General features: G+C 45.6%; 2 protein-coding genes across 3 annotated transcripts in view; both read left to right on the top strand.

Annotated features, from left to right (window-relative positions):
• xrcc4 (X-ray repair complementing defective repair in Chinese hamster cells 4) overlaps positions 1-9,702 on the top strand; it is a 30,194-nt gene extending 20,492 nt beyond the window's left edge. Inside the window, exon 8 of the mRNA XM_036967303.1 lies at positions 6,860-9,702. Coding sequence (XP_036823198.1) covers positions 6,860-6,965 — 106 coding nt within the window. The 3' untranslated portion in view covers positions 6,966-9,702. The remainder of the gene's footprint in view (positions 1-6,859) is intronic.
• Positions 9,703-10,396: 694 nt separating this feature from the next.
• Positions 10,397-26,327, top strand: part of vcanb (versican b) — a 31,668-nt gene continuing 15,737 nt past the window's right edge. Inside the window, exons 1-7 of one of the 2 annotated variants that reach the window (XM_036967200.1) lie at positions 10,397-10,699; positions 15,600-15,671; positions 16,377-16,754; positions 17,683-17,857; positions 18,020-18,147; positions 18,251-18,544; positions 24,939-25,919. In XM_036967200.1, coding sequence (XP_036823095.1) covers positions 10,681-10,699; positions 15,600-15,671; positions 16,377-16,754; positions 17,683-17,857; positions 18,020-18,147; positions 18,251-18,544; positions 24,939-25,919 — 2,047 coding nt within the window. In that variant the 5' untranslated portion in view covers positions 10,397-10,680. The remainder of the gene's footprint in view (positions 10,700-15,599; positions 15,672-16,376; positions 16,755-17,682; positions 17,858-18,019; positions 18,148-18,250; positions 18,545-24,938; positions 25,920-26,327) is intronic. The other variant, XM_036967201.1, reaches the window with a different exon arrangement.

Genomic DNA, 26,327 nt, shown 5'->3' with positions numbered 1-26,327 from the left:
ACAGTAGCTTGGCATAGTTAAACAAACATGGTGTATGATGCAACGATAGATGAATACACAATGCTACTGGTTGTCTGTCGGCTATTAACACATCACTGTTGATTTCAAGAGGGGAGGAAAGGAGGATATGTGAGGAGGAGAAAGGAAATGAGTGGAGGGGAGAGAGGAAAGCAGGAGACAGGAGAGCAGGAGAAGGGGACAAGGATCTCCTACTCATCATTCTGTCACCACACACTTAACTGTGTGACATTGCTTCCTGGTGTCATGGATCTGCTTGTGGCTGCCATGCAATGACAGATGATGAAGACATAATAATACTACCTCCTAGTCCCGAAGAGAGGAAAGGAGTGGAGGAGAGGAGAAGAGAGGAAACTGGTCGTTCCACCTCGAGGAGGAGGGGTCGTTCCACCTCAAAAAGCAGAAGAGGATTTCGACATCCACCATCTCCGACTGTTCTGAAATCATTTCTGTTAGAAACAGATACAATTAGCATTCCGGCAACATTATTTTGTTGAAATATACACTACCGTTCAAAAGTTTGGCGTCACTTAGAAATGTCCTTGTTTTTGAAAGAAAAGCACAAAATAGCATCAAATTGATCAGAAATACAGTGTAGACATTGTTAATGTTGTAAATGACTATTGTAGCTGGAAACGGCAGATTTTTTTAAATGGAATATCTACAGAGGCCCATTCTTTTTTAAATGGAATATCTACAGAGGCCCATTATCAGCAACCATCACTCCTGTGTTCCAATGGCACGTTGTGTTAGCTAATCCTACTTTATCATTTTAAAAGGCTAATTGATCATTAGAAAACCCTTTTGCAATTATGTTAGCACAGCTGAAAACTGTTGTACTGAATGTCAGGGAAATAACCTCACACTCAATGTCAAGAAAACAAAGGAGATGATCGTGGACTTGAGGAAACAACAAAGGGGGCAGCCCCCTATCCACATCGACGGGACAGTAGTGGAGAGGGTAGTAAGTTTTAAGTTCCTAAGTTTGTCCATAACAATAATCTCATCATGTAGGCTATATGGGTGCTCTAAGCAACACTGCACATGCCAATACTAGAGTTTGCACACGCTATATATTTTTGTGAGAACCATCAGTAGAGTTTTTTTTGAATGCATTGGAAAACCATTTAACTTGGATTTTTTAATTCGTTGCGTGGGAGTTTAACCGCCAAAAGGTGTTTTATGTACACCGTCATCACTCACAGCCTTTTAATTGTAACAAGTAAATGTGATGGAAACGCATCTCTGGTGGGAAAATTCACTTTTTTCTATGCAGATTTGAGAATATTCACATGAAAATCTGTAGCCAATTGGATGAAAACCTAGCTATTGAGTTAGACATGAGGAATCCAAAGAAATTGTCAAAGTTTGCATTTGAAACTGTGGCCAGCTAAACAAAACCAAGCATGGGTTGCTGTCATACCTGGTCCATAGCCTGCTTACAGGGTAAGAAAAACAGTATTTACTTTTGTAATTTGGGTGAACTATCCCATTAACAATGATCACCAAATAGCAGGAACAGCCCCATCTAGTGGTCAACCTGGTAATATCAGGATGCAGGATGGGATATAAACCCAACAGCTTAAATTACAAATGTCCGTGAACAGGGGGAAAAACACATGGGTGTCATGGTTTGCTGAAATGTTATGGAACGACCCGGAGAGGACAAGAGAAGGGAGTAGAGGAGAAAGAGAGGAGATTCAACAGAACGAAACAGTATATTTGTTGGCCCATAGTCGCTCCACGTTGTAGCTGCCCACTCGGCCGTTCCTGAACTTACCCAACCAGCTGACCTCACACTTTCCACTCCTGCAGTGTGCTTGAGGACAACCCGTGGAAAACACCACAGCTGGCCACCCTCCGGCCCTATCACATCTACACTGCAACTCACTTTATTAGTGTTAAAATGCCACTGCTCTCCTGCAGGCTCTCTGGTTTTATGGTACTGCTAATTGTGTTTTTAGACTAAAACGCACACACATGCTGGCACACACACACACACACAACAGGTAGCTTCAGGCGGCACACACGCATACACACACACATACACACACACACACACACACACACACACACACACGCACATCAAATCAGTGTATTGATCACGTGCGCTCGGTAAAATGAAATGCTCACTTGCAAACTCTTCTCTACTATGCAGTACAATGTCAATATCAATCAAGAATCACACCAGGTAGCTTCAGGCGGTCCAGCTGGTCATGGGAAGATTAGTACTGTACTATACGTCAGCTGCAGGAGAACTAACTCTTGGCACAATAAGACCCGAAACCATGTTTTAACTGCTGCTCTTGGTTCTGAAAGCTGTTGTTTATTTCTCAGCGTTCTTGTTGGTTGCTGATATACAAGCACAGTGTGGTCTAAATATCAGATCACATGTCTGTTGATTTTAATAAAGTATTGTGTGGACATTGGATATTTAAGAGAAGATTCTGGGTAAAGCTAAGGAGATCGGGCACAGACTGACAGTCCAGTAGGGGCTTTGATTCGAGAAAGTCTTATACTGGGCAAAAGTTTTAACGCAATATGAGCAAAAATAAAAGATCCCAGAAATGTTCCATCTGCAGATGTTCCATCTGCACAAAAAGTGTATTTCTCTCAAATGTTTTGGGCAAATATGTTTACATCCCTGTTACTGAGCTTTTCTCCTTTGCCATGGCAACCCATCCACCTGACAGGTGTTGCATATCAATAATATAATTAAACAGCGTCAGCTTCTTCACCTGCGGGATGGTCTGAGACGAGTGTGGGCGAGCGGTTTGCTGAGGTCAACATTGTGGAAGTAGTGACCCATGGTGTCGTGGCATTATGGTATGGGCAGGAATAAGCTACGGACAACGAAACACAATTGCATTTTATCGATGGCAATTTGAATGCACAGAGATACCGTGACGAGATCCCGAGGTCCATTGTTGTGCCATTCATCCACCGCCATCACCTCATGTTTCAGCATGATAAGGCACGGCCCCATGTCGCAAGGATCTGTACACAATTCCTGGAAGCTGAAAATATCCCAGTTCTTCCATGGCCTGTGTACTCACCAGACATGTCACCTATTGAACATGTTTGGGATGCTCTGGATCGACGTGTATGACAGTGTGTTCCAGTTCCCACCAATATCCAGCAACTTCACGCGAGAGGAGTGGGACAACATTCCACAGGCCACAGTCAACAGCCTGATCAACTCTATGTGAAGGAGATGTGTTGCGCTGCATGAGTCAAATGGTGTCCACCAGATACTGACTGGTTTTCTGATCCACGCCCCAACCTTTTTTTAAGGTATCTGTGACCAACAGATGCATTTCTGTATTCCTGGTCATGTGATTAGGGCCTAATGAATTTATTTAAATTGACTGATTTCCATATATGAACTGTAACTCAGTACAGTCTTTTGAAATTGTTGCATGTTGTGTCATTTCTTGGTGTAAAAGGTGTCATACTCAGTGGGGCTTGAGTTGTAGAGAATGTGGATCTGTCCGTTTACTGTTCTGCTGTGCCTTGGCTGATTTTTCCCATGACAAACTAACCCTCTCTGGTCTAGATTATACTGCAGTTCCCAAAACACACACACACACACGTACACACGTACAAGCCCTGTAAACCATCAGCACCGATAATCACTACAAGACAAGGTATTGACACAGCGCTATGTGTTTGCTCGTGTGTACTCGTGTGTGTGTGTGGCTGCATGGTGCTGATTTGCGTGGGTTTGTAAACAATACTTGGCACAAACTATTAAAGACTGACGCACACACACACTAACCTTCTCCATCTGAGGTTCAGAGACAGGAATCTGTGTTTACATCAGTCAGCTCTACCTTCTGTTTCATACAGAAACATTAACCTTGGGGATGGGGGTAAGGTTACTGGTGTGTGTGTGTGTGTGTGTGTGTGTGTGTGTGTGTGTTTCCATGGGTGTTACTATTTTCTCATATTGGTGATAATGATTGAAAACAAGTTGGATGGCGTTGCTCTCTGCATACACCACACACACACCGGTGGCCTGTCAGTCAGAGGCTAAAGGTCAGAGGTGAGCCTTTTGTTAATGAGATTATTTACCCGGAGCAATTGGGTGAGGTCAAATGGAGCTCCTCAAAGTGAATGCACCTGAGGAAAGAGAACTCACCAGCCACCTACTTTATTCTCTCTCTCCCTCTGTTTTACCTTTTCCGTCTGCACAGTGAAGCGCTGACTGCTGCTGTAGCCATGGTTATATTTTGCTCCCTCCTTCTGTACTTTCAGTAGGGAAGAAATCAAGACTGCTGATTTCATCTACACACACACACACACACACACACACACACACACAATTATGACAGTGCCAGTTCTGTCTACACTGTTAGCCCTCATTAATATTGTGGCTGTGTTTAACGAGTGGACTGCTGGAGGGTGGAAGGACGTGAGTTAATCGTGTTAAAGGGATACCTCAGGAGTTTGGCAATGAGGCCCTTTATCTATTTATCCAGAGTCCGATGAACTCGTAGATATAATTTTATGTCTGCGTGTGCAGTTTTGAAGGAAGTTTCTAACTAGCGCCAGGGCAAATTGCTAACAAGCGTTAAGTCTATGCTTATCTATGCTTATCTGCTAGCAGATTCCCATAGACATCCAGCATGGTAGCAGATTCCCATAGACATCCAGCATGGTAGCAGATTCCCATAGACATCCAGCATGGTAGCAGATTCCCATAGACATCCAGCATGGTAGCAGATTCCCATAGACATCCAGCATGGTAGCAGATTCCCATAGACATCCAGCATGGTAGCAGATTCCCATAGACATCCAGCATGGTAGCAGATTCCCATAGACATCCAGCATGGTAGCAGATTCCCATAGACTTCCAGTCATTGCGCTAACGCTAGTTATCATTGGCTCGCAAAACTACCTCCCATCTTCATACTGGACACAGAGACATAAAAATGGTACGCACAAATTCATCTGAATCTGGGGAAGTAGATAAATCCCGATGTGTCCCTTTAATGTGTTTCAAGTGTCTGCTGTCAGTTCGGCATATGACCAATAGCTCTGTTAAAGCGATGTGTATCAAACCTGTTTACTCGTTAGCAGTTACTGTAGTGTGTTACAGTGAAGTGACTCAGCTCAAAGACGTGCGAGCGCGCACACAGCACTGCAAAACCTGCTCCCAACTATTGACAAACTGTTTCCACAAAGGAGAGAGCTCGGAGTGTGTAAATGGTTTACAGGTGTTTGAACATTCGGGGTAAGAATGGTAATGGGTTGTGTTGGTGTGGTGTGGTGTGCGCCTGCCTGCATGCACTCTATAATGGAATCAATATCTCCCTGTGTGTGTTGCCTCCAGGCAACTTGCAAAACTACTGATCATTTGCTAAAGTCACTGGAACTTTTGGTAGTAGCAGGCAATGGTAACTATGGTAACTTATACTTAACTTTAGAATGCCGTATTAATATACCGTAGAAATGTTTTATATCTGTCCATGAGTTTCTAGTAGAAAGACCATAAGGTTCAAGAGGAAACGGCCAAGTGATTGATAAATGTATCGAATCAACAATGGATTATTTTTGATTCATCTCTGCAACTCTTCCAACTGTAGATTATTTTCACAACTGCCACCAGTTTGACACCGAAACATTTACAATAAAAAAACATGTTGACATAGTCAAATAAGTGTGTACATGTTTTTAATTTTTTTTATGTTGAAACCCTCATATTAAACACCAATGTTACTCACTAAGTTGATGCTTTATATTTAGCATCATGTTTGACAGCTTTGCCAATCTATTTTTTATTTTAATATCGTCTTTTATGATTATTTTATAGATTTTATATGTGATATGGCCGGAGATAATTAGACAGCTGTGATAATCTGAAATTCTCCAAAAGGCCACAAAATGACTTAAAAGTTACCAAAATGCTTAAAGTTTACTGGTAAACTTTTGAAAAAGTTACCAGTAATATACCCTCCCTCTGCAACCCTACTTCCAGGGTTAATATGAGGAGGGTTTGAAAATGAAAAAATTCTAAAAACCAGTTTTTGCTCTGTCATTATGGAGTATTGTGTGTAGATTGATGAGGGGAAAAAACTATTCTATCCATTTTAGAGTAAGGTTGTAATGTAACAATGTGGGGAAATGTTAATGGGTCTGAATACTTTCCAAATGCACTGTATGTCTATGGTTGGTTGCGGCTGTCAATTTGCCTTTAGCAAATTTCTAAATACGCACGAAAAACATAGTTTGGAAAGCAAATGCTGTCATTACTAAATGTGTATTGTTATAGACATTAAAAATAATGATACACACAAAAACATTTGATTAAATATTCTATTAATCGGTCTCCTAAAAGCAATCTTTGCAAGAGGGAGGGTATCTGATTTCATTGGTCCCCAACCCGCAGCTCAGACACTTCATTTGGGATAAATGGAGTTAGCTACCCCCGGAGAAGGTAAGTTCTGAAACATTTGTTGCCAAATACTTTTAACTGGCTAAAAAGTCAGCCACTTTCATGGTACCAGTTATCCCGAGTTGAACTCAGACTTGACCAAAGTTACCTCGCTAACTCTTCAAACCTGATTCATAGTATAGGGCTCTTCTCTTCTCTGTCTGTCTGTATGGTGTGTGTGTGCTTGTGTGTGCACTTATGTGTCGAAAAGTGCAGACAGCCCTAGGTTTGAATGTCAGGAGTATGCATTCAATGTGGTTTTCCATACAGGTAGACAGCGATTGGTTAGAAAAGAAAACCTTGCACACACCCCGACGCAATACATTTAATAATCAGTACAGTCAGCAACAGTCATTGCTTTCCTGCTTGGATTAGACTGACATTTTTGTTTGTTTTATTGGCCAGGAGGGACCCCCTGCCATCATCCAGAGCAGCAGCCAATAAGGACCAGGCTCCCCAGCATTCTAGTGATGTCATTCCTGATGCTGAGGACCTGTTTGAGGACATCTGAGTTCTAACCACTCACTCCTCAATCAAATTCTTTCCCTCCCTCACTCCTTTCATCTCTCTCTCCCTCCATCACTTTCGTCTGTCACTCTATCAGCCGGTCCCAACTCTCTTAGAACCCCTTCCCCTAATTAACCCCTTCGATGTTTGGAAATCTGAAAGATCTGGATAGGTGTAAACAGTGCGGTGATGGAGCTTCCATCCTATTCCTTCCACCTTACAGATCCAAATGTAAAAGTGTATTATTAATATCATGAATTTGGCATCCCATTTATGGTGATAATGGTAACTAATTTTAAAATGACAAAGATCCAATCAACTATGGATAGTATACCTAGTTTCACTCTGCATACATAAATCTAACGTGAGTCGGAATGTACTTTCACATACAGTGTAAAATAAATAAATAAATATATATTCAGCGTACAATTGTAAGGTAACCATCCAGGCCCGGCTCGAGGAGGACATGACCGAGGGAACATTTTAAATTCATGGGGGGGGGGGGCTCTTCGACCCTCCTAACAAGTTACCTTAGTCTGAAGCTATTGATGTGCACACCGGTGTCAAACTTGTCCGCAGTATGTATAGGTGCGTTGATAAACCGCAATGTGATGCTGAATTGGAAAAGCTTTGCCAGGAGGGCACCGAGCACGCCAGCTCCAAGGAAACGATGGAGACAACTCTGCGAGAGTATGTCGTTGAAAGCACAAAGCATTTTTTAAATATTTTTTTTGCAAACAGACAGAAAATGTGTTTTGAAAAATGTTTTGGCAAGCTCACAATCCTATTGCAGCTGGTTGCCTTACAATTGTACAATTTAATCAACATATATTGTTTTAATTATTTATTTTAGTGTACAGCTATTGTCAGAGGAGTTACTTTCAACGATTCAATGGTAGTCTACGCAGATGAGTATGAAAGTTGATCGATGTCTAACTGTGTTGACATGATAGCTCAGCATATACAAGCTTGTTTCCAAAGCTAAGTAGGATACATGGAGGTAGGCAACTAGATGATAGACTCGTTCTCACTGAAGTGCATTACCCCTCATATACCTGTAGGAGTCGCTGTTCAGGCAGGAATTGTTGGAGTGGATTCACATTTTATGTCAATATACGCTATATATACACAAAAGGATATGGACACCCCTTCAAATTCGTGGATTTGGCTATTTCAGCCACACCCGTTGCTGACTGGTTTATAAAATGAGCACACAGCCATGTAATCTCCATAGACAAACATTGGCAGTAGAATTGCCTTACTGAAGAGCTCAATCATTGGGTGCCACCTTTCCAACAAGCCAGTTTGTCAAGTTTTGGCCCTGCTAGACCTGCCCCGGTCAACTGTAGGTGCTGTTATTGTGAAGTGGAAACGTCTAGGAGCAACATCGGCTCAGCTGAGAAGTGGTAGGCCACACAAGCTCGCAGAACAGGACTGGCAAGTGCTGAACCGCGTAGCGCATAAAAATCGTCTGGGTTTCCATGGCCGAGCAGCAACACACAAGCCTAAGATCACCATGCGCAATGCCAAGCGTATGCTGGAATGGTGTAAAGCTTGCTGCCATTGGACTCTAGGAGCAGTGGAAATACTAGAGTCCAATTGGCCTAATCGCCCAACATCAGTGCCCGACTTCACTAATGCTCCTGTGGCTGAATGGAAGCAAGTCCCCGCAGCAATGTTCCAACATATAGCAGCAAAGGGGGACCAACTCCATATTAATGCTCATGATTTTGGAATGAGATGTTCGACGAGCAGGTGTCCACATACTTTTGGTAATGTAGTGCACCTCTTTATTTAGGTTGATGGCATGATGTTGAAACGTTGACTTTGATTCAAACACCATTTTACTCTTAACATTGAAACAACAAATATAGGATGAAAAATATTTTTACCATTTCTATGTGGAGTTTTCAACACAATTTCAACATTTACAAAGTTCTGATGATTATGTTGAAATTAGATTGTTAGTCAGGTTAGTATTTAAATTGAATCTTTATCCTAATTTCAATGTTTGCAATGCTTGTTGAAATGTGATGAAAACCGCGTTAGTTTACTTTTTGAAAATCCAAATGTGCTTTCCACGTGGATTCCACGTCCGCAATAGGTTGACAAATGACGTTGAAACATCGGTTCAACCACTGTGTTCCCAGTGGGTTGCTTCAGTCTCTCTATCCCTCTACACAGGGGTGGCCAACACCTGGTTCTACTAATCAGCCTTGCTAGAACCTGACTGAGCATGTCAAGGTCCTGGCTCGCGTCCTACCCCTTCCTCTACCTAACCTAAGGACCACCAGGACCTTGACATGTCGCATCGGGTTCTAGCAAGGCTGGAACAAAAGCCTGAATACCTAGCTCGACACCTCTGCACAGCCACCCTTCCTCTACCAGTATTACTTCCCGCTCTTCTCTAGCCTCCATCTCGCTGTTAATCCTCCACCACTCCCTCCCATCTCCTTCTCTATTACTGTCCCTACTCAGCCCAGCCCACTACTACACAGAGGAAGTCAAGGAGACCGTTATATAGAGAGAAGGGAATTAGACATATATATATTTTTTGTAGTGCAAATTTATAATAATTTATAATGCTGTAACAAAGGGGATCTTTTTGTACTCGATATGGACAAAACATTAACTGTGTAAAGATAAGTCTTTGTGCTGTTTTTAGTATGATGAAGAGAAGTGTTGGTTCTTTATGTGTATGAAACACGAGTAAAGTGTAATAAAAACGTAGGTTAACAACATGAAGTATAACAAACGTTGTTGTGGTCTTTAGTATGTTAACTGTGGTTCGGTAATGATCGGTTCTGGCTATTCTACGCACAGAATGTGTATGTTAAAGCTACACATGTCTTATATCGCATCCCGGAAGACATTGAAAACATTGTGAAATTATTCCCGGAGTTTGGGATTCCGCCAGCGACCTACTGAGTCATTGAACGTTATAGAGCATAAATTCTCTCTCTCTCTCTCAATTCAATTGAAGGGCTTTATTGTCATGGGAAACATATGTTTACATTGCCAAAGCAAGTGAAGTAGATAATAAACAGAAGAGAAATAAACAATAAAAATGTATTGTAAACATTACACTCACAAAGGTTCCAAAAGAACAAAGACATTTCAAATGCCATATGTGCAAATAGTTAAAAGTACAAAAGGGAAGATAAATAAACAGAAATATGGGTTGTATTTACAATGGTGTTTTTTCTTAACTGGTTGCTCTTTTCTTGTGGCAACAGATCATACATCTTGCTTCTGTGATGGAACACTGGGATTTCACCGAATAGATATGGGAGTTTATCGATATTGGGTTTGTTTTCGAATTCTTTGTGGGTCTGTGTAATCTGAGGGAAATGTCTCTCTCTCTCTCTATTATGGTCATACATTTGGCAGGAGGTTAGGAAGTGCAGCTCAGTTTCCACCTCTCTCTCTTTTTGTTTTCTGATACGGGGCGGTATCAACATTGGGGTGTAGGACGTGTGCCCCTCCTCTTGCTGGTGACAGATAATAGTAGCGGGTGTGAGAAGGATTTGAACTTGCAACCGAGGCAGAGTGGAGGAGACTCCTAGTTGAATGACCGAGCAGACTGCGCTCCGAAGAGAGAGGAAAAGAGAGCGCTATAACAGCTGGGACCAAAACATCTGTGCGCTAATCTACTCTTCTGGACCTTGTTCTGGGACTGGAACCCGGGCTCTTTGGAAACTAGATCGAATACTTACTTGATGGATATCAGGACCCAAGGTATGATATTATAAATGTTAATTGAATTGCTTTTTTTATGTAGGCATATTGTATTTTACCATATACTAAGGTTTGTTTTATTATGCCTTTCAAACAAACTGCGGTTACTCCCGTCGCTTAGCCTACGAGTCGATGTCTGTTCATTGACATGTCTGACGCTTTGTTTGCTGTGATTTATCACCAGAGAGATGTCAGCGTTATGGTGGCCAGGTTGATTTATGTTCTCACACTGATAAAGGACAGCTGATCACCGATGAGCTGGTCACAAATAACCTTGTCAGCACAGCTGCTGATGCTGAGCGCGAGGCGAGCGAGTTTATCAATTCAGGTTCGGGGACGCCTCCGAGTGGCGCGCGTCACAGGCAGCTGTCCAGTTGCGCACGGTAACGTCCGTAGTAAAGTCGTCCCCAGTTTCAGCCAGGTGTGTGTGTCTTAATCCCGTGTCCACGGAGCTGCTGGACTGATGTTGTCCCTGCTTGTCGAAGCGGTTGTCACAGTGTGTCATTTCATTGATCGTTCCAATGCTACTCTCTAGCGCCCCACTATTTTTTCTTTATAACACATTTCATGGAATTCTTCTCATTTTGCATAGGGCACAGATGCGGTTTTAAAGCACATTCCCTGCCATTATACCCATTTTGCCTTGAGGTGGAGATACAATTTTACAGATTTAAAGTGAATTACCTGCAATTCTACACATGACTTACGTTAATGATATTTGAGTGAGAGTGACTAACAAAATCAATGGGGGCCCTCTGGAGGCCAGGGCCCCTGGGCACGTGCCTTGCGGGGTCTGTATTTGGCCCTGATTACTACAAGTTTAAGTAACTGCATAGACTACCTTACCAAGCAAAAAATTGTTAGCTGGCTTGGCTAATTGAGTAACTCAGTGACCGACAACACAAGTGAAAAACTGCTGATGCATACCCAAATATTTAACTTACACCTTGTGTATTATACTATTCGAACTAAGCAGTGAGTTGAGCTCCCGACTGAGTTCCTTAAAAAAATAATTTATATATTTTGTTTTGAGTCGGGGCCCCCTAGTGGCCAGAGGCCGAAGCAAACGCTTAGGTCGCTTATGTCTGGAACCTGCCCTGACTATGGCTCCCTAGCTCTGCGTTTGTGTTTTACTGAATCATTTCATTGTTGTATTGAAGTGAAGTAGGTTGAAGCAAGTTTAGCATGTAGGGTTTTCAACACTGAAAGCCTAAACAACAAGAACCATGTCTACTGTTGTGGCAGCATTGGGGTGAGCTGTTCTTAAGCATTATGCTCCGTTCATCTGTGATGTCAAGGCCTTTCATAGACTCCTGTTATGTCTGCATCCTAACACAAGGCCATTGCGTTCTGGAACAGTTGCTTGTATAAAATGACTATTGTGTGACAATATGATTGTATTATCACCTCTCACTATATAAGGGACATGGAACCATTTACTTTTGGAGCTCCTTCCCTGACTGCAATCAGAGAGGGATACGAGTCGATTTGCCGTTTCACATCGATATCTGTTCATTGACATGTCTGACGCTTTGCTTGCTGTGATTTATCACCAGAGAGATGTCAGTGTTATGGTGGCCAGGTTGATTTATGTTCTCACACAGATAACCTTATCTGTGATCAGCTGTCCTCTGTCAGCACAGCTGTTGAGGCTGAGCGCGAGGCGAGCGAGTTTATCTGTTCGACTTCGGGGACGCCTCCGAGTGGCGCGCGCGTCACAGGCAGCTGTCCAGTTGCGCGCGGGATCGTCTGTAGTGAAGTCGTCCCCAGTTTCAGCCAGGTGTGTGTGTCTTAATCCCGTGTCCACGGAGCTGCTGGACTGATGTTGTCCCTGCTTGTCGAAGCGGTTGTCACAGTGTGTCATTTCATTGATTGTTACAATACTACTCACCTTAATCAAAGCAGCGCCCCACCATTTTTTATTTAGAACATATTTCATGGAATTCTACTCATTTTGCCATGGGGTGGAGATACACTTTTTTGCAGTTTTAAAGTTAATTACCTGCATTTCTACACATGACTTATGCCATGTTAATGATATTTGAGTGAGAGTGACTAACAAAATCAATGGGGGCCCCCTGGAGGTCAGGGCCCCTGGGCACGTGCCCTGCGTGGTCCGTATTTGGTCATGATTACTACAAGTTTAAGTAGCTGCTTAGACTACCTTACCAAGCAAAAAATTGTTAGCTGGCTTGGCTAATTGAGTAACTCAGTGACCGACAACACAAGTGAAAAACTGCTGATGCATACCCAAATATTTAACTTACACCTTGTGTATTATACTATTCGAACTAAGCAGTAAGTTGAGATCCCGACTGAGTTCCTTAAAAAAATAATATACAGTTGAAGTCAGAAGTTTACATACACTTAGGTTGGAGTCATTAAAACTTGTTTTTCAACCACTCCACAAATGTATTGTTAACAAACAATCGTTTTGGAAAGTCGGTTAGGACATCTACTTTGTGCATGACACAAGTACTTTTTCCAACAATTGTTTACAGACAGATTGTTTCACTTAGAATTCACTGTATCACGATTCCAGTGGGTCAGAAGTTTACATAACCTAAGTTGACTATGCCTTTAAACAGTTTGGAAAATTCCAGAAAATGATGTCATGGCTTTAGAAGATTCTGTTAGGCTAATTGACATAATTTGAGTCAATTGGAGGTGTACCTGTGGATGTATTTCATGGCCTACCTTCAAACTCAGTGCCTCTTTGCTTGATATCATGGGAAAATCAAAAGAAATCAGCCAAGACCTCAGAAAAAAATTGTAGACCTCCACAAGCCAGGTTCGTCCTTGGGAGCAATTTTCAAACGCCTGAATGTACCACATTCATCTGTATAAACAATAGTATGCAAGTATAAACACCATGGGACCACACAGCCATCAAACCGCTCAGGAAGGAGATGCGTTCTGTCTCCTAGAGATGCACATAATTTGGTGCGAAAAGTGCAAATCAATCCCAGAACAACAGCAAAGTACCTTGTGAAGATGCTGGAGGAAACAGGTACAAAAGTATTTCTATCCACAGTAAAATGAGTCCTATATCGACATAACCTGAAAGGCCGCCCAGCAAGGAAGAAGCCATTGCTCTAAAACCGCCATAAAAAAAAGTCAGACTACGGTTTGCAACTGCACATTGGGACAAAGATTGTACTATTTGGAGAAATGTCCTCTGGTTTGATGAAACAAAAATAAAACTGTTTGGCCATAATGACCATTGTCGTGTTTAGAAGTAAAAGGGGGAAGCTTGCAAGCTGAAGAACACCATCCCAACAGTGAAGCACGGGGGTGGCAGCATCATGTTGTGGGAGTGCTTTGCTGCAAGAGGGACTGGTGCACTTCACAAAATAGTTGGCATCATGAGGGAGGAAAATTATGTGGATATTTTGAAGCGACATCTTAAGACATCAGTCAGGAAGTTGAAGCATGGTTGCAAATGGATCTTCCAAATGGACAATGACCCCAAGCATACTTCCAAAGTTGTGGCAAAATGACTTAAGGACAACAAAGTCAAGGTATTGGAGTGGCCATCACATAGCCCTGATCTCAATCCTATAGCAAATTTGAGGTCAGAACTGAAAAAGCATGTGCGAGCAAGGAGGTCAACAAACCTGACTCAGTTACACCAGCTCTGTCAGAAGGAATGGGCCAAAATTCACCCAACTTATTTTGGGAAGCTTGTTCAAGGCTACCTGAAATGTTTGATCCATTTAAACAATTTAAAAGCAATGCTACCAATACTAATTGAGTGTATGTAAACTTCTGACCCACTGGGAATGTGATGAAAGAAATAACAGATGAAATAAATCATTCTCTCTACTATTATTCTGACATTTCACATTCTTCAAATAAAGTGGTGATCCTAACTGACCTAAGACAGGGCATTTTCACTAGGATTAAATGTCAGGAATTGTGAAAAACTGAGTTTAAATGTATTTGGCTGAGGTGCATGTAAACTTCCCACTTCAACTGTTTATATTTTGTTTTGGGTCGGGGCCCCCTAGTGGCCTGGGGCCGAAGCAAACGCTTATGTCGCTTATGTCTGGAACCTGCCCCGACTATGGCTCCCTAGCTCTGCGTTTGTGTTGAAGCAAGGTTGAAGGTTGAAGCAAGTTTAGTATGTAGGGATTTCAACACTGAAAGCCTAAACAACAAGAATCATGTCTACTGTTGTGGCAGAATTGGGGTGAGCTGTTGTAACTTCTTAAGCATTATGTTCCGTTCATCTGTGACGTCAAGGCCTTTCATAGACTCCTGTTATGTCTGCATCCTAACACAAGGCCATTGTGTTCTGGAACAGTTGCTTGTATAAAATAGCTGTTGTGTGACAATATGATTGTATTATCACCTCTCACTATATAAGGGACATGGAACCATTTACTTTTGGAGCTCCTTCCCTGACTGCGATCAGAGAGGGAACTACCTTGCAGCTGCTTGATTGAAATATTCACTGTTCTACAATTCAATTAGTCTCTGCCTTAATCTTTGGATCGAGTTTCCCACAACACTACATAGGCCTACAATATGTTCCTTCCCCAGATTTGGTCAATACTTGCAAGAACTGACTGCATAGTTTTCCCAATAGGCTCCTGGAGTCATACTAGTGGTTTATTTGTGTGTGTGTGTGTGTGTGTGTGTGTGTGTGTGCGTGTGCGTGCGTGCAGGTGCACAGATAGAGCTTTCTCTATTCTCAGGGAATGATGTGCCTCCATTTCCCTGAGGCTGAAATTGTCCCTGTGATCACAGAGTCACTGGTTCAGGGCTCACTCTGGCTTCTCCCCCTTAATCGCTACCGTTTATGGTTCATGCTAAAGTAATATATACTGTATATACCGGTATAGAATTCATGACCATTTGAATGTGATGAACTCGGTGTGTGTTTTTTGTTCCACAGGTTTTGTAGAGATGTTGCATCTCAGGCACCTGCTCTGTCTGGTGTTTCTCTGTCGTGCGTTCGCTGAACAAGGTGAGTCTTGCTGTGTGTGTTTCACTCTGGATCAGAGTCTAACAAACTGGGAACAGGTCATTGGTTTCACACAGAAAACGGAGCGAGGCATTCACTCAGCTCCATCCATTTTCCCTCTCAGTCCTCTGGAAAAGGGTTTCTCAAACTCGGTCCTGGGGCCTCCAATAGGTGCACCTTTTGTCTCCCCCCCCCCCCCCCCCCCCTCCAGCACTACACAGCTCATTCAAATAATCAACTCATCATCAAGTTTGAATTATTTGAATCAGCTGCGTAGTGCTATGGCTAAAAACTAAACGTGCACCCCTGGGAGGCCCCGGGACCGAGTTTGAGAAAGCTGTGCTCTTGAAATGCGCACACTCCCACTTACCTCCATCTGGGGTCAAGTTAATCACACGGTAAGCTATCCGGATCACATACAGTACAGCCCTCCACTGAACCCATCCACAAACAAACCCCATGCTCTGTCTATCTGTTTGTTCTGTCATTTGGTGTCCTGAATTAAACCCATCCACCCTCTGTGCCTTCTGTCCTGATTTCACTTTACACGTTCACTCCGTAGTTGAATATATTAACCCCTCACCTTGACCCTCACTCAACCTTACCCCTAGCCCTGACCCCAAAGCTCATGTACTTGCTTTTTGATAATATAGCCATTTTTGTCCTTACTAGCATGGCTAGATAGTAACTCCCTCTGTCTCTCTCTAGATCCATCATGGAGGATGAAGGTAGAGAAGGCTGCCCCCGCTAGTGGCTCTCTGGCTGGCAGGGTGGTGCTACCATGCCACTTCTCCATCACCCCCACCACCCACAACCCTAGCACACAGGGCCCAGAGGACCAGCTGAGGATCAAGTGGACAAAGCTGGAGGAAGATGGGGTGCGTGTGGTGCTGGTGGCCCAGGGAGGAGTGATCAAGGTGGAGCAGGAGTACAAGGGCAGGGTGTCGGTGCCCAACCACCCCCAGGCATTAGGCGACGCCTCACTGATCGTTGCCCGCCTGAGGGCTAGCGATGCTGGGCTGTACCGCTGCGAGGTCATGCATGAGATGGAGGACACCCAGGATACTGTTCATCTCAATGTCAGCGGTGAGTGGACACACACATGGTAGTAGACACACACACACACTACGCACACATTTCGCCTATTGGGATGGGTCCATCGGTCCATGTGCTATTGTCATCATCTACGAGAGTTGTTGGGTAATATAAATATAAATCATGTAAAAGTCTCTAATGTCTCGACCTGTTTTGTGTCTTTCCCTCTCAGACATGCTATTCCATAGGGAGCCTTTAGGTCACGATTCCCTAACTGACACCCCCGAATGTCCTGTGCAATTTTAATGTTGGACATGAAAGACTGTACAAACCACTAAGAAATCAGCTCAGAGTTATTGAAATCTGGGGGGTACAGTATACTACTGTGTGACATTCAAGCTGGGTATCTTTCATAAGGAGAAACCCCCTGAATAGCCTAGATTGTCACATAGTGTGCATTAGAGATGCATTAGAGATGACGGTCTGTTGGTACAACGGTCTGTCGGTACCATGGTCTGTTGGTACAGTCTCTGTGTGTAGATACAACCAGAGACAGCTCTCTCCGACTAACAACTCTTTTTACTGCTTGTCAGTCTATTCAGCGAACTCTACAACTGGAGCCAGTTTCCTAGAGGGAGAAACAACGAACTCTCTTATGAACTTGGAAAACAGGGTTCTGATTGCACCAGGCGAACATCCTCAGGCAGTTCCAGGATGTCAGAGGGGCTAAAGTATTTCAGGGCAGTCTTCTTCCCTGTCCTATCTGCAGTCTGATGCTCGTGTTACTTGGTCGTCTCCGTTTCCTTATTTGAATGCACTTATTGTGCAGTAAGTGGATCTGGGCGACAGTTTTTTTCTTCTAAATTGCTTGTGAAAGTGGGCTCGCTGGTTGCGTCCTTTCGGTAACCGTCTCGATACTCAACACAGGCACTCACCACACAAACACACACACTGACCTCCTGTCTCTGTCTCTCTCCAGGTGTGGTGTTCCACTACAGGTCTGCTTCTAGCCGCTATACCTTTTCCTTTCCCGGGGCCGTTGACGCGTGTCGCGCGGCCGGGGCAACCATCGCTACGGCCGAACAGCTGACTGCCGCCTTCGAGGACGGACTGGACCAGTGTGACGCCGGCTGGATGGCCGACCAGACAGTCAGGTGTGTTTGCGTGTTACTTAATAAGCATCACAGCTCTCAACTGCTGTGGCTGGTGATGAAACCAAATATGTTTAGTACCCGTCTCGAGGATACCTCCGGCCCTGTTAGAGTATGTCTGGTAAACTACATTTCCCATGCTCCCCCTCTCTCTCTTCCCTGTAGATACCCAATCACGAAGCCCCGTCCTGGTTGCATGGGCGATATGATGCACAGGCCTGGGATCAGGACGTATGGGCTCAGAGACCCTAAAGAGACCTACGACGTCTACTGTTACGCAGACAAACTACGCGGTGAGAAAGTGTGTATGAGTGAGTTTTAGTGTTTGGTGTTTCCTGATGGCGAGTTAAAGCGTGTGTCTCATTGGGTAAAGTGTACATACTTCTCCCCCTGCAGGTGAGGTGTTCTATGCTCCTATCCGTTACAAGCTGACCCTTCGCCAGGCTAAGCGCGCGTGCGAGACTCAGGGGGCGGTGCTCGCCTCCCCTGGCAACCTGTTCGCCGCGTGGCGCGGAGGCCTGGATCGCTGTGACTACGGCTGGCTGTCAGACGGGAGCGCCCGCTACCCCATCTCGGTCCCCAGGCCCCAGTGTGGAGGAGGGCTGCTGGGGGTCCGGACTCTGTACCGATTCCCCAACCAGACTGGCTTCCCCAAACCTATTGACAGACATGGAGCGTTCTGCTTCAAGGGTAAGACTTGTGTAAGGCTACTACCACCACGGTTGCTAAAGCTGCTGTCGCTGCTACTATGGCGGCGATGACAATGGTGATCACAATGATGATATTGAAGATCGGGAAGAAGAAGAAGAAGAGCGAGAGGAGGAGCCAGACATTGAGATATGGGAGAGAGAAGTAGTGAGAAGGGGGGAGAGAGTAGACATGTTCTTAAGGAGGGAGAGGGAGGGAGGGGGTCGCAGGCTAGAGAGGAGCTGTTCCCCTAACGGACATTCAGACTTGGCAGGCCGGAGTAGCATCAGGGATATTTATGTGGTTTCTCGCAGGCTCAATGAGTTATGGCCCGTCCTGTGTGGGGATGAACTCTCCCCTTGTTTTCACTTCCTGCTGAGGGTTGTTTAAACGACCGAGCCTGCGGGGACAGAGCACATCTATGAGACAGAGAAAGGGTTGTGTGGGGGGAGAAGGGGGGAGATGGAGAGAGGGAGAGGGGCAGAGGGAGGGAGAGGGGAGGGAGTTAGAGAGAGACGATTAGAGATAGAGAGAAGAGGATGGAGAGGCTGGTTAAGGTGAAACTGTTAGTTTACAGTAAAAGGCTGAATGCTTTACATTTTAGATGTTTGTTTTCAGTTGACATGATTTGTATTGTAGTTCAAGTTACAGGCATTTGTTAGGATCTGGCCCACCAAGCGTTTAAAGCTTTTAAAAGGACTTTTATTGCGATACCATGTTGGACACATCTGTTTGCACAGTAAGCATGTACTTTACATCTGGAAAGACAATGGCCCACTCCCTTCCGCTCCTTGCTTTACTGTATCACCCCATACTCCCTGCCTTATGCTTAACTGCAATCTCTAACCCATACATCATCTTCCTTTCCCTACATTACTGCAGTATGCAGTGTCCCCTTCCTCTCCCTGCATTACTGCATTCCCCTACCTCCTGCACCTCTCCTTTACTGCAGTCTATGAGTGTCCTACATCCCCAACCTCTACCTGCCTTATTGCAGTCTCCAACCTCCCATTCCCCTCTCTCTTCTTTACTGCAGTCTCTAACCTCCCATTCCCCTCTCTCTGCCTTTCTGCGGCCTCCAACCTCCCATTCCCCTCTCTCTGCCTTACTGCAGTCTCCAACCTCCCATTTCCCTCTCTCTGCCTTACTGCAGTCTCCAACCTCCCATTCCCCTCTATCTGCCTTACTGCAGTCTCCAACCTCCCATTCCCCTCTCTCTGCCTTACTGCAGTCTCCAACCTCCCATTCCCCTCTATCTGCCTTACTGCAGTCTCCAACCTCCCATTCCCCTCTCTCTGCCTTACTGCAGTCTCCAACCTCCCATTCCCCTCTCTCTGCCTTACTGCAGTCTCCAACCTCCCATTCCCCTCTATCTGCCTTACTGCAGTCTCCAACCTCCCATTCCCCTCTATCTGCCTTACTGCAGTCTCCAACCTCCCATTCCCCTCTCTCTGCCTTACTACAGCCTCCAACCTCCCATTCCCCTCTCTCTGCCTTACTGCAGTCTCCAACCTCCCATTCCCCTCTCTCTGCCTTACTGCAGCCTCCAACCTCCCATTCCCCTCTCTGCCTTACTGCAGTCTCCAACCTCCCATTCCCCACTCTCTGCCTTACTGCAGTCTGCAACCTCTCATTACTCTCTACCTTACTGCAGTCTCCAACCTCCCATTCTTCTCTCTGCCTTACTGCAGTCTGCAACCTCTCATTACTCTCTACCTTACTGCAGTCTGCAACCTCTCATTACTCTCCACCTTACTGCAGTCTGCAACCTCTCATTACTCTCTACCTCACTGTAGTCTGCAACCTCTCCTTCCTCCCTCTACCTTACTGCAGTCTGCAACCTCTCCTTCCCCCCTCTACCTTACTGCAGTCTGCAACCTCTCCTTCCTCCCTCTACCTTACTGCAGTCTGCAACCTCTCCGTCTTCTCTCTACCTTACTGCAGTCTGCAACCCCTCCTTCCTCCCTTCACCTTACTGCAGTCTGCAACCTCTCCTTCCTCCCCCTATCTTACTGCAGTCTGCAACCTCTCCTTCCTCCCCATACCTTACTGCAGTCTGCAACCTCTCCTTCCTCCCTCTACCTTACTGCAGTCTGCAACCTCTCCTTCCTCTCTCTACCTTACTGCAGTCTGCAACCTGTCCTTCCTCCCCATACCTTACTGCAGTCTGCAACCTCTCCTTCCTCCCTCTACTTTACTGCAACCTCTCCTTCCTCCCCATACCTTACTGCAGTCTGCAACCTGCCCTTCCTCCCCATACCTTACTGCAGTCTGCAACCTCTCCTTCCTCCCTCTTCTTTACTGCAGTCTGCAACCTCTCCTTCCTCCCTCTACCTTACTGCAGTCTGCAACCTCTCATTACTCTCTACCTTACTGCAGTCTGCAACCTCTCATTACTCTCTACCTTACTGCAGTCTGCAACCTCTCATAACTCTCTACCTTACTGCAGTCTGCAACCTCTCATTACTCTCTACCTCACTGCAGTCTGCAACCTCTCCTTCCTCCCTCTACCTTACTGCAGTCTGCAACCTCTCCTGCCCCCCTCTACCTTACTGCAGTCTGCAACCTCTCCTTCCTCCCTCTACCTTACTGCAGTCTGCAATCTCTCCTTCTTCTCTCTACCTTACTGCAGTCTGCAACCTCTCCGTCTTCTCTCTACCTTACTGCAGTCTGCAACCCCTCCTTCCTCCCTTTACCTTACTGCAGTCTGCAACCTCTCCTTCCTCCCCCTATCTTACTGCAGTCTGCAACCTCTCCTTCCTCCCCATACCTTACTGCAGTCTGCAACCTCTCCTTCCTCCCTCTACCTTACTGCAGTCTGCAACCTCTCCTTCCTCCCTCTACCTTACTGCAGTCTGCAACCTGTCCTTCCTCCCCATACCTTACTGCAGTCTGCAACCTCTCCTTCCTCCCTCTACCTTACTGCAACCTCTCCTTCCTCCCCATACCTTACTGCAGTCTGCAACCTGCCCTTCCTCCCCATACCTTACTGCAGTCTGCAACCTCTCCTTCCTCCCTCTTCTTTACTGCAGTCTGCAACCTCTCCTTCCTCCCTCTACCTTACTGCAGTCTGCAACCTCTCATTACTCTCTACCTTACTGCAGTCTGCAACCTCTCATTACTCTCTACCTTACTGCAGTCTGCAACCTCTCATTACTCTCTGCCTTACTGCAGTCAGCAACCTCTCCTTCCTCCCTCTACCTTACTGCAGTCTGCAACCTCTCATTACTCTCTACCTTACTGCAGTCTGCAACCTCTCATTACTCTCTACCTTACTGCAGTCTGCAACCTCACATTACTCTCCACCTTACTGCAGTCTGCAACCTCTCATTCCTCCCTCTACCTTACTGCAGTCTGCAATCTCTCCTGCCCCCCTCTACCTTACTGCAGTCTGCAACCTCTCCTTCCTCCCTCTTCCTTACTGCAGTCTGCAATCTCTCCTTCTTCTCTCCACCTTACTGCAGTCTGCAACCTCTCCGTCTTCTCTCTACCTTACTGCAGTCTGCAATCTCTCCTTCCTCCCCCTTCTCACTGCAGTCTGCAACCTCTCCTTCCTCCCTCTACCTTACTGCAGTCTGCAACCTCTCCTTCCCCCCTCTACCTTACTGCAGTCTGCAACCTCTCCTTCCTCCCTCTACCTTACTGCAGTCTGCAATCTCTCCTTCTTCTCTCTACCTTACTGCAGTCTGCAACCTCTCCTTCCTCCCTCTACCTTACTGCAGTCTGCAACCTCTCCTTCCTCCCCATACCTTACTGCAGTCTGCAACCTCTCCTTCCTCCCTCTACCTTACTGCAGTCTGCAACCTCTTTATCCTCTCTCAACCTTCCGGTTTCCAACTTCACGACTGACATAACCCAATGTCTTCCACATGGTTGGCCCATTCTTTCAGGGTCAGGGCTTAGGACTGGATCCCGGCTCGAAACATGGCTCTGATTTGGTGGGTCATTAGACAACGATAACTCTAGGGGGGCTCACAGCAGAGACTCAGTGACAGTTAGGAAACCAAATCAGTTCATAGTGTGGGGTTGCAAGGGGAAGGAGAATGAGTTCTACAGAGAACCAGCGCCCTGTTTAACTCCACCGTGCTGAAGAATAGCCTCCCGCTCGCTCCTCTCTCTTCTGTTCCTCCCGTTTATGAGCCTGTGTGTGTGTGTGTGTATTTTTTTGTTTTTTTTTACTAGGGGAAAACCCAACTCATGCTATCTACACGGCGAGAAGCACAGAGAGAAACAGGACAGGTCCCTAATGCATTACAGCGGGCCCCTTCCCAGAGAGAGAGGGGAACATGAGAGAAAGAGGGAGGGCAAGTCTTGCTTGCCCAAGAGTATCATTCTCATCATGATCATCATTATCAGATTATCAGTATCAATTTACACACTTGCAACCCTCTTTTTGCAGACACTAAATATTCTGTTGCAATCTAGTGGTTTCTAAAAGACCATTTGATGAAATCCATAACATAATGCACATGAAACGGTAGCGTCTCCGACTGTGTGTGGCTGATTCATACAGCTCAGAAACTATATGTGAGCTGGGTCTTGCATTTAGCCTATAGGGCATGCGGGCTAATGCATAGTGGAAGTGACATGGCTAACGGGACTCGGGACAGACTGCAGGCCAGCCAGATGGCCTGGCCCAGCCAAACACGTGACATCAGACCAGGGCTGGAGATGGAGCTAGCTTGGCTGGGCTGGATGCTGGACTGTCCACGTCCCCTCACAGTTTGAGTGAGCAGGTGAACTCTCCCTGAGTGTCTTTGCTCAGAGTCCTGCCAGCTATACACACCTCCAACACACAGAGAGAGAGAGAGGGGGATGGAGTGAGAGGTGGAGAATGGGGGTGAAAGAGAGAGTGAGAAGCAGAGTGAGAGAGGGGGAAAGATAAGTGGCCAAAGAAAGGGAGGAAAAGAGAGAGAGGGAGTGTGGGAGAGAGGAAGGGGTGGGGGGGGGGGGGCATCCAACATTTTGAGAGGTGGGGGCTAAAAAAGAATATATACATTAAAACATAATTATGACATGACAGTATGTCGGTAAGGTTAACGTGCATGCGTCAGCTGTCCATGAGACAAGCAGCGAGCACGTTACACAGGTGCATTGTGGTTGTGTGGATGTGGGCGACACAGAGAGGGATGTTATGACTTTGCATGTATGTAGGCCTTCCCTTTTCCACTGATGGTAAAGGGTTACTAGAGGAAAAAAGAGACTTGTTGCTATTTTCTACAGGAGGAAAAAGAGACATGTTGCTATTTTCTACAGGAGGAAAAAAGAGACATGTTGCTATTTTCTACAGGAGGAAAAAAGAGACATGTTGCTATTTTCTACAAGAGGAAAAAAGAGACTTGTTGCTATTTTCTACAGGAGGAAAAAAGAGACATGTTGCTATTTTCTACAAGAGGAAAAAAGAGACTTGTTGCTATTTTCTACAGGAGGAAAAAAGAGACATGTTGCTATTTTCTACAGGAGGAAAAAAGAGACATGTTGCTATTTTCTACAAGAGGAAAAAAGAGACATGTTGCTATTTTCTACAGGAGGAAAAAAGAGACATGTTGCTATTTTCTACAGGAGGAAAAAGGAGACATGTTGCTATTTTCTACAGGAGGAAAAAGAGACATGTTGCTATTTTCTACAGGAGGAAAAAAGAGACATGTTGCTATTTTCTACAGGAGGAAAAAAGAGACATGTTGCTATTTTCTACAGGAGGAAAAAGGAGACATGTTGCTATTTTCTACAGGAGGAAAAAGAGACATGTTGCTATTTTCTACAGGAGGAAAAAAGAGACATGTTGCTATTTTCTACAGGAGGAAAAAGAGACATGTTGCCTAAAGATGTGCGCCAGTGTTGGAACATAGCAGGTTGTGCGTAGCCAAAATAAACGTTTCAGCACATCTAGGTGTGTGTTTGCGGGTGTGTGTGTATGCATACACGCTTATGCCAGGGGAAAAGGGAGGTCGGAGGTTTACAGTTGGCCTAAAACAACCATTTTCAACACAGTTCACACGCCATGCAGTCTAAAAATACAGACCTCCTGGCAGAGAGAGAAAGAGAGACATTCTGACTTACTTACACCCGCTGGCACTGACACTTAATGATTCTTAACGGCTGACGTCGCTCTTTTAAAAAATGTAACTCTCTGGGTTTGATGTCCTTTTACAGCCTGCTGCTGTGAGCTGACGCCGTTCGGATTCTGACAACACCATGTTTAGCGTTCCCCCGATGGCATTCTGTTTCTCCGTTGTCTTCGATTTACTATGGCACTGCATGTTCATTCGTCTTTCTATTTGCCTCGGAGTACACGACTGTACCTTGACTGTGATCTCAGGTGATGTAATCTGAGAGACCACCTCATAGCAGCAACGTGAAACGTTTTGTGCTAAACCCCTCCTCTCTGTCTCTGCAGGTAAGGAACCAGAGATCCCCCCTCCTGGACCTGTGACGACCACGCATGCTCGCAGGATAGACACGGCCACAGACGAACCTCCCACTACCTACCACGCAGGCGGACCAAACCTTACAGGCTCAACTCCCGCAGACAGAGCTGACCGCACAGCTGCAGACAAACCACACCAAACAACTGGCCAAGACAGAAGTGAGCATACAGGTGGACCACACGATACCGCTTATACAGGCACAGTCCGACATTACACTGCCACAGACGGAACACACTCCGCCAAAGACGAGCATCGCACCACTGACCGCGAGACGACAGGCAAAGACAGAACTACCCAGGTAGGAGACAGAACGACAGACCAAAAGACAGACTTCTCTGTTGGTACCACTCAGTTCCCTGAGTACGATGGGGAGGACTTTGTCCCAGACCTAACCAAGGTAGAGTCATTGCCCCCCATGGGTGATCCCCTGCTCCCCCTACAGCTGCCCCCTCTTCCCACCATCCGTTCCCAGCCCACCCGCCCCCAACTAGACATCAACCAGGGGGGAGACAAGGAAGAGGGGGAGGTTCAGACAGGCTCAGGCAGGGGGGAGAGCAGTGGGAGTGGGGAGGGGAGCAGTAGTGATGGGGAGAGTGAGGGGGATGACCGGGGAGTGATGACTCCCACACAGGGCTTCACGGCAGACACAGGACTGGGGTCGGACCCCTCACGCCCAGGACAACCAGGGTACCCAGGACATCCAAAGGGGTATCCAGGGTTGGTCACCCCAGAGCATGGCCCATCTGGTGGGGACAAAGTGACAGGACAGCAGCCTGCTGTGGTCTACAAGGGGGAGGAGGGCAAGAGCTCTAGAACAACAACCCACAGCCAACCAGGAGCCACGGAATCATACGGCATGGACACATCGGTGGCTATCCATGAGGAGGCCTCACCCACCAAACCACCAATCCACCTCATCATCGTCGACGTGCACGACCGGAACCAATCAGGTGAGAGTTTACAGTCGACTCCGATGACAAGGTAATGTTCCATTTAATAATACACAACCAAACAAACTCTTATCTCAACACTGCTAACTCTGTGTATGTGGACATAACACCTCTGTTTCCAGGTATGTTCTCATGATTGTATCGCCAAACTATGAACCGTCTCAGCCACCTTGTGAAGTGACTGTAATAAGTCCTGTTTTATAAACTGGGTGGTTTGAGCCCTGAATGCTGATTGGCTGACAGCCATAATATATCAGACCATATACCATGGGAATGACAAAATATTTCTTTTTACTGCTTTAATTACATTGGTAACCAGTTTATAATAGCAATAAGGCACCTCGGGGGTTTGGGATATATGGCCAATAAACCACGGATAAGGGCTGTATCCAGGCACTCCGCGTTGCG

This window comes from Oncorhynchus mykiss, chromosome Y (genome assembly GCF_013265735.2).
Source record: "Oncorhynchus mykiss isolate Arlee chromosome Y, USDA_OmykA_1.1, whole genome shotgun sequence".
Taxonomy (NCBI): domain Eukaryota; kingdom Metazoa; phylum Chordata; class Actinopteri; order Salmoniformes; family Salmonidae; genus Oncorhynchus; species Oncorhynchus mykiss.
The sequence above is the reverse complement of the archived record's forward strand: the minus strand, read 5'-3'. Positions and strand labels throughout refer to the sequence as shown.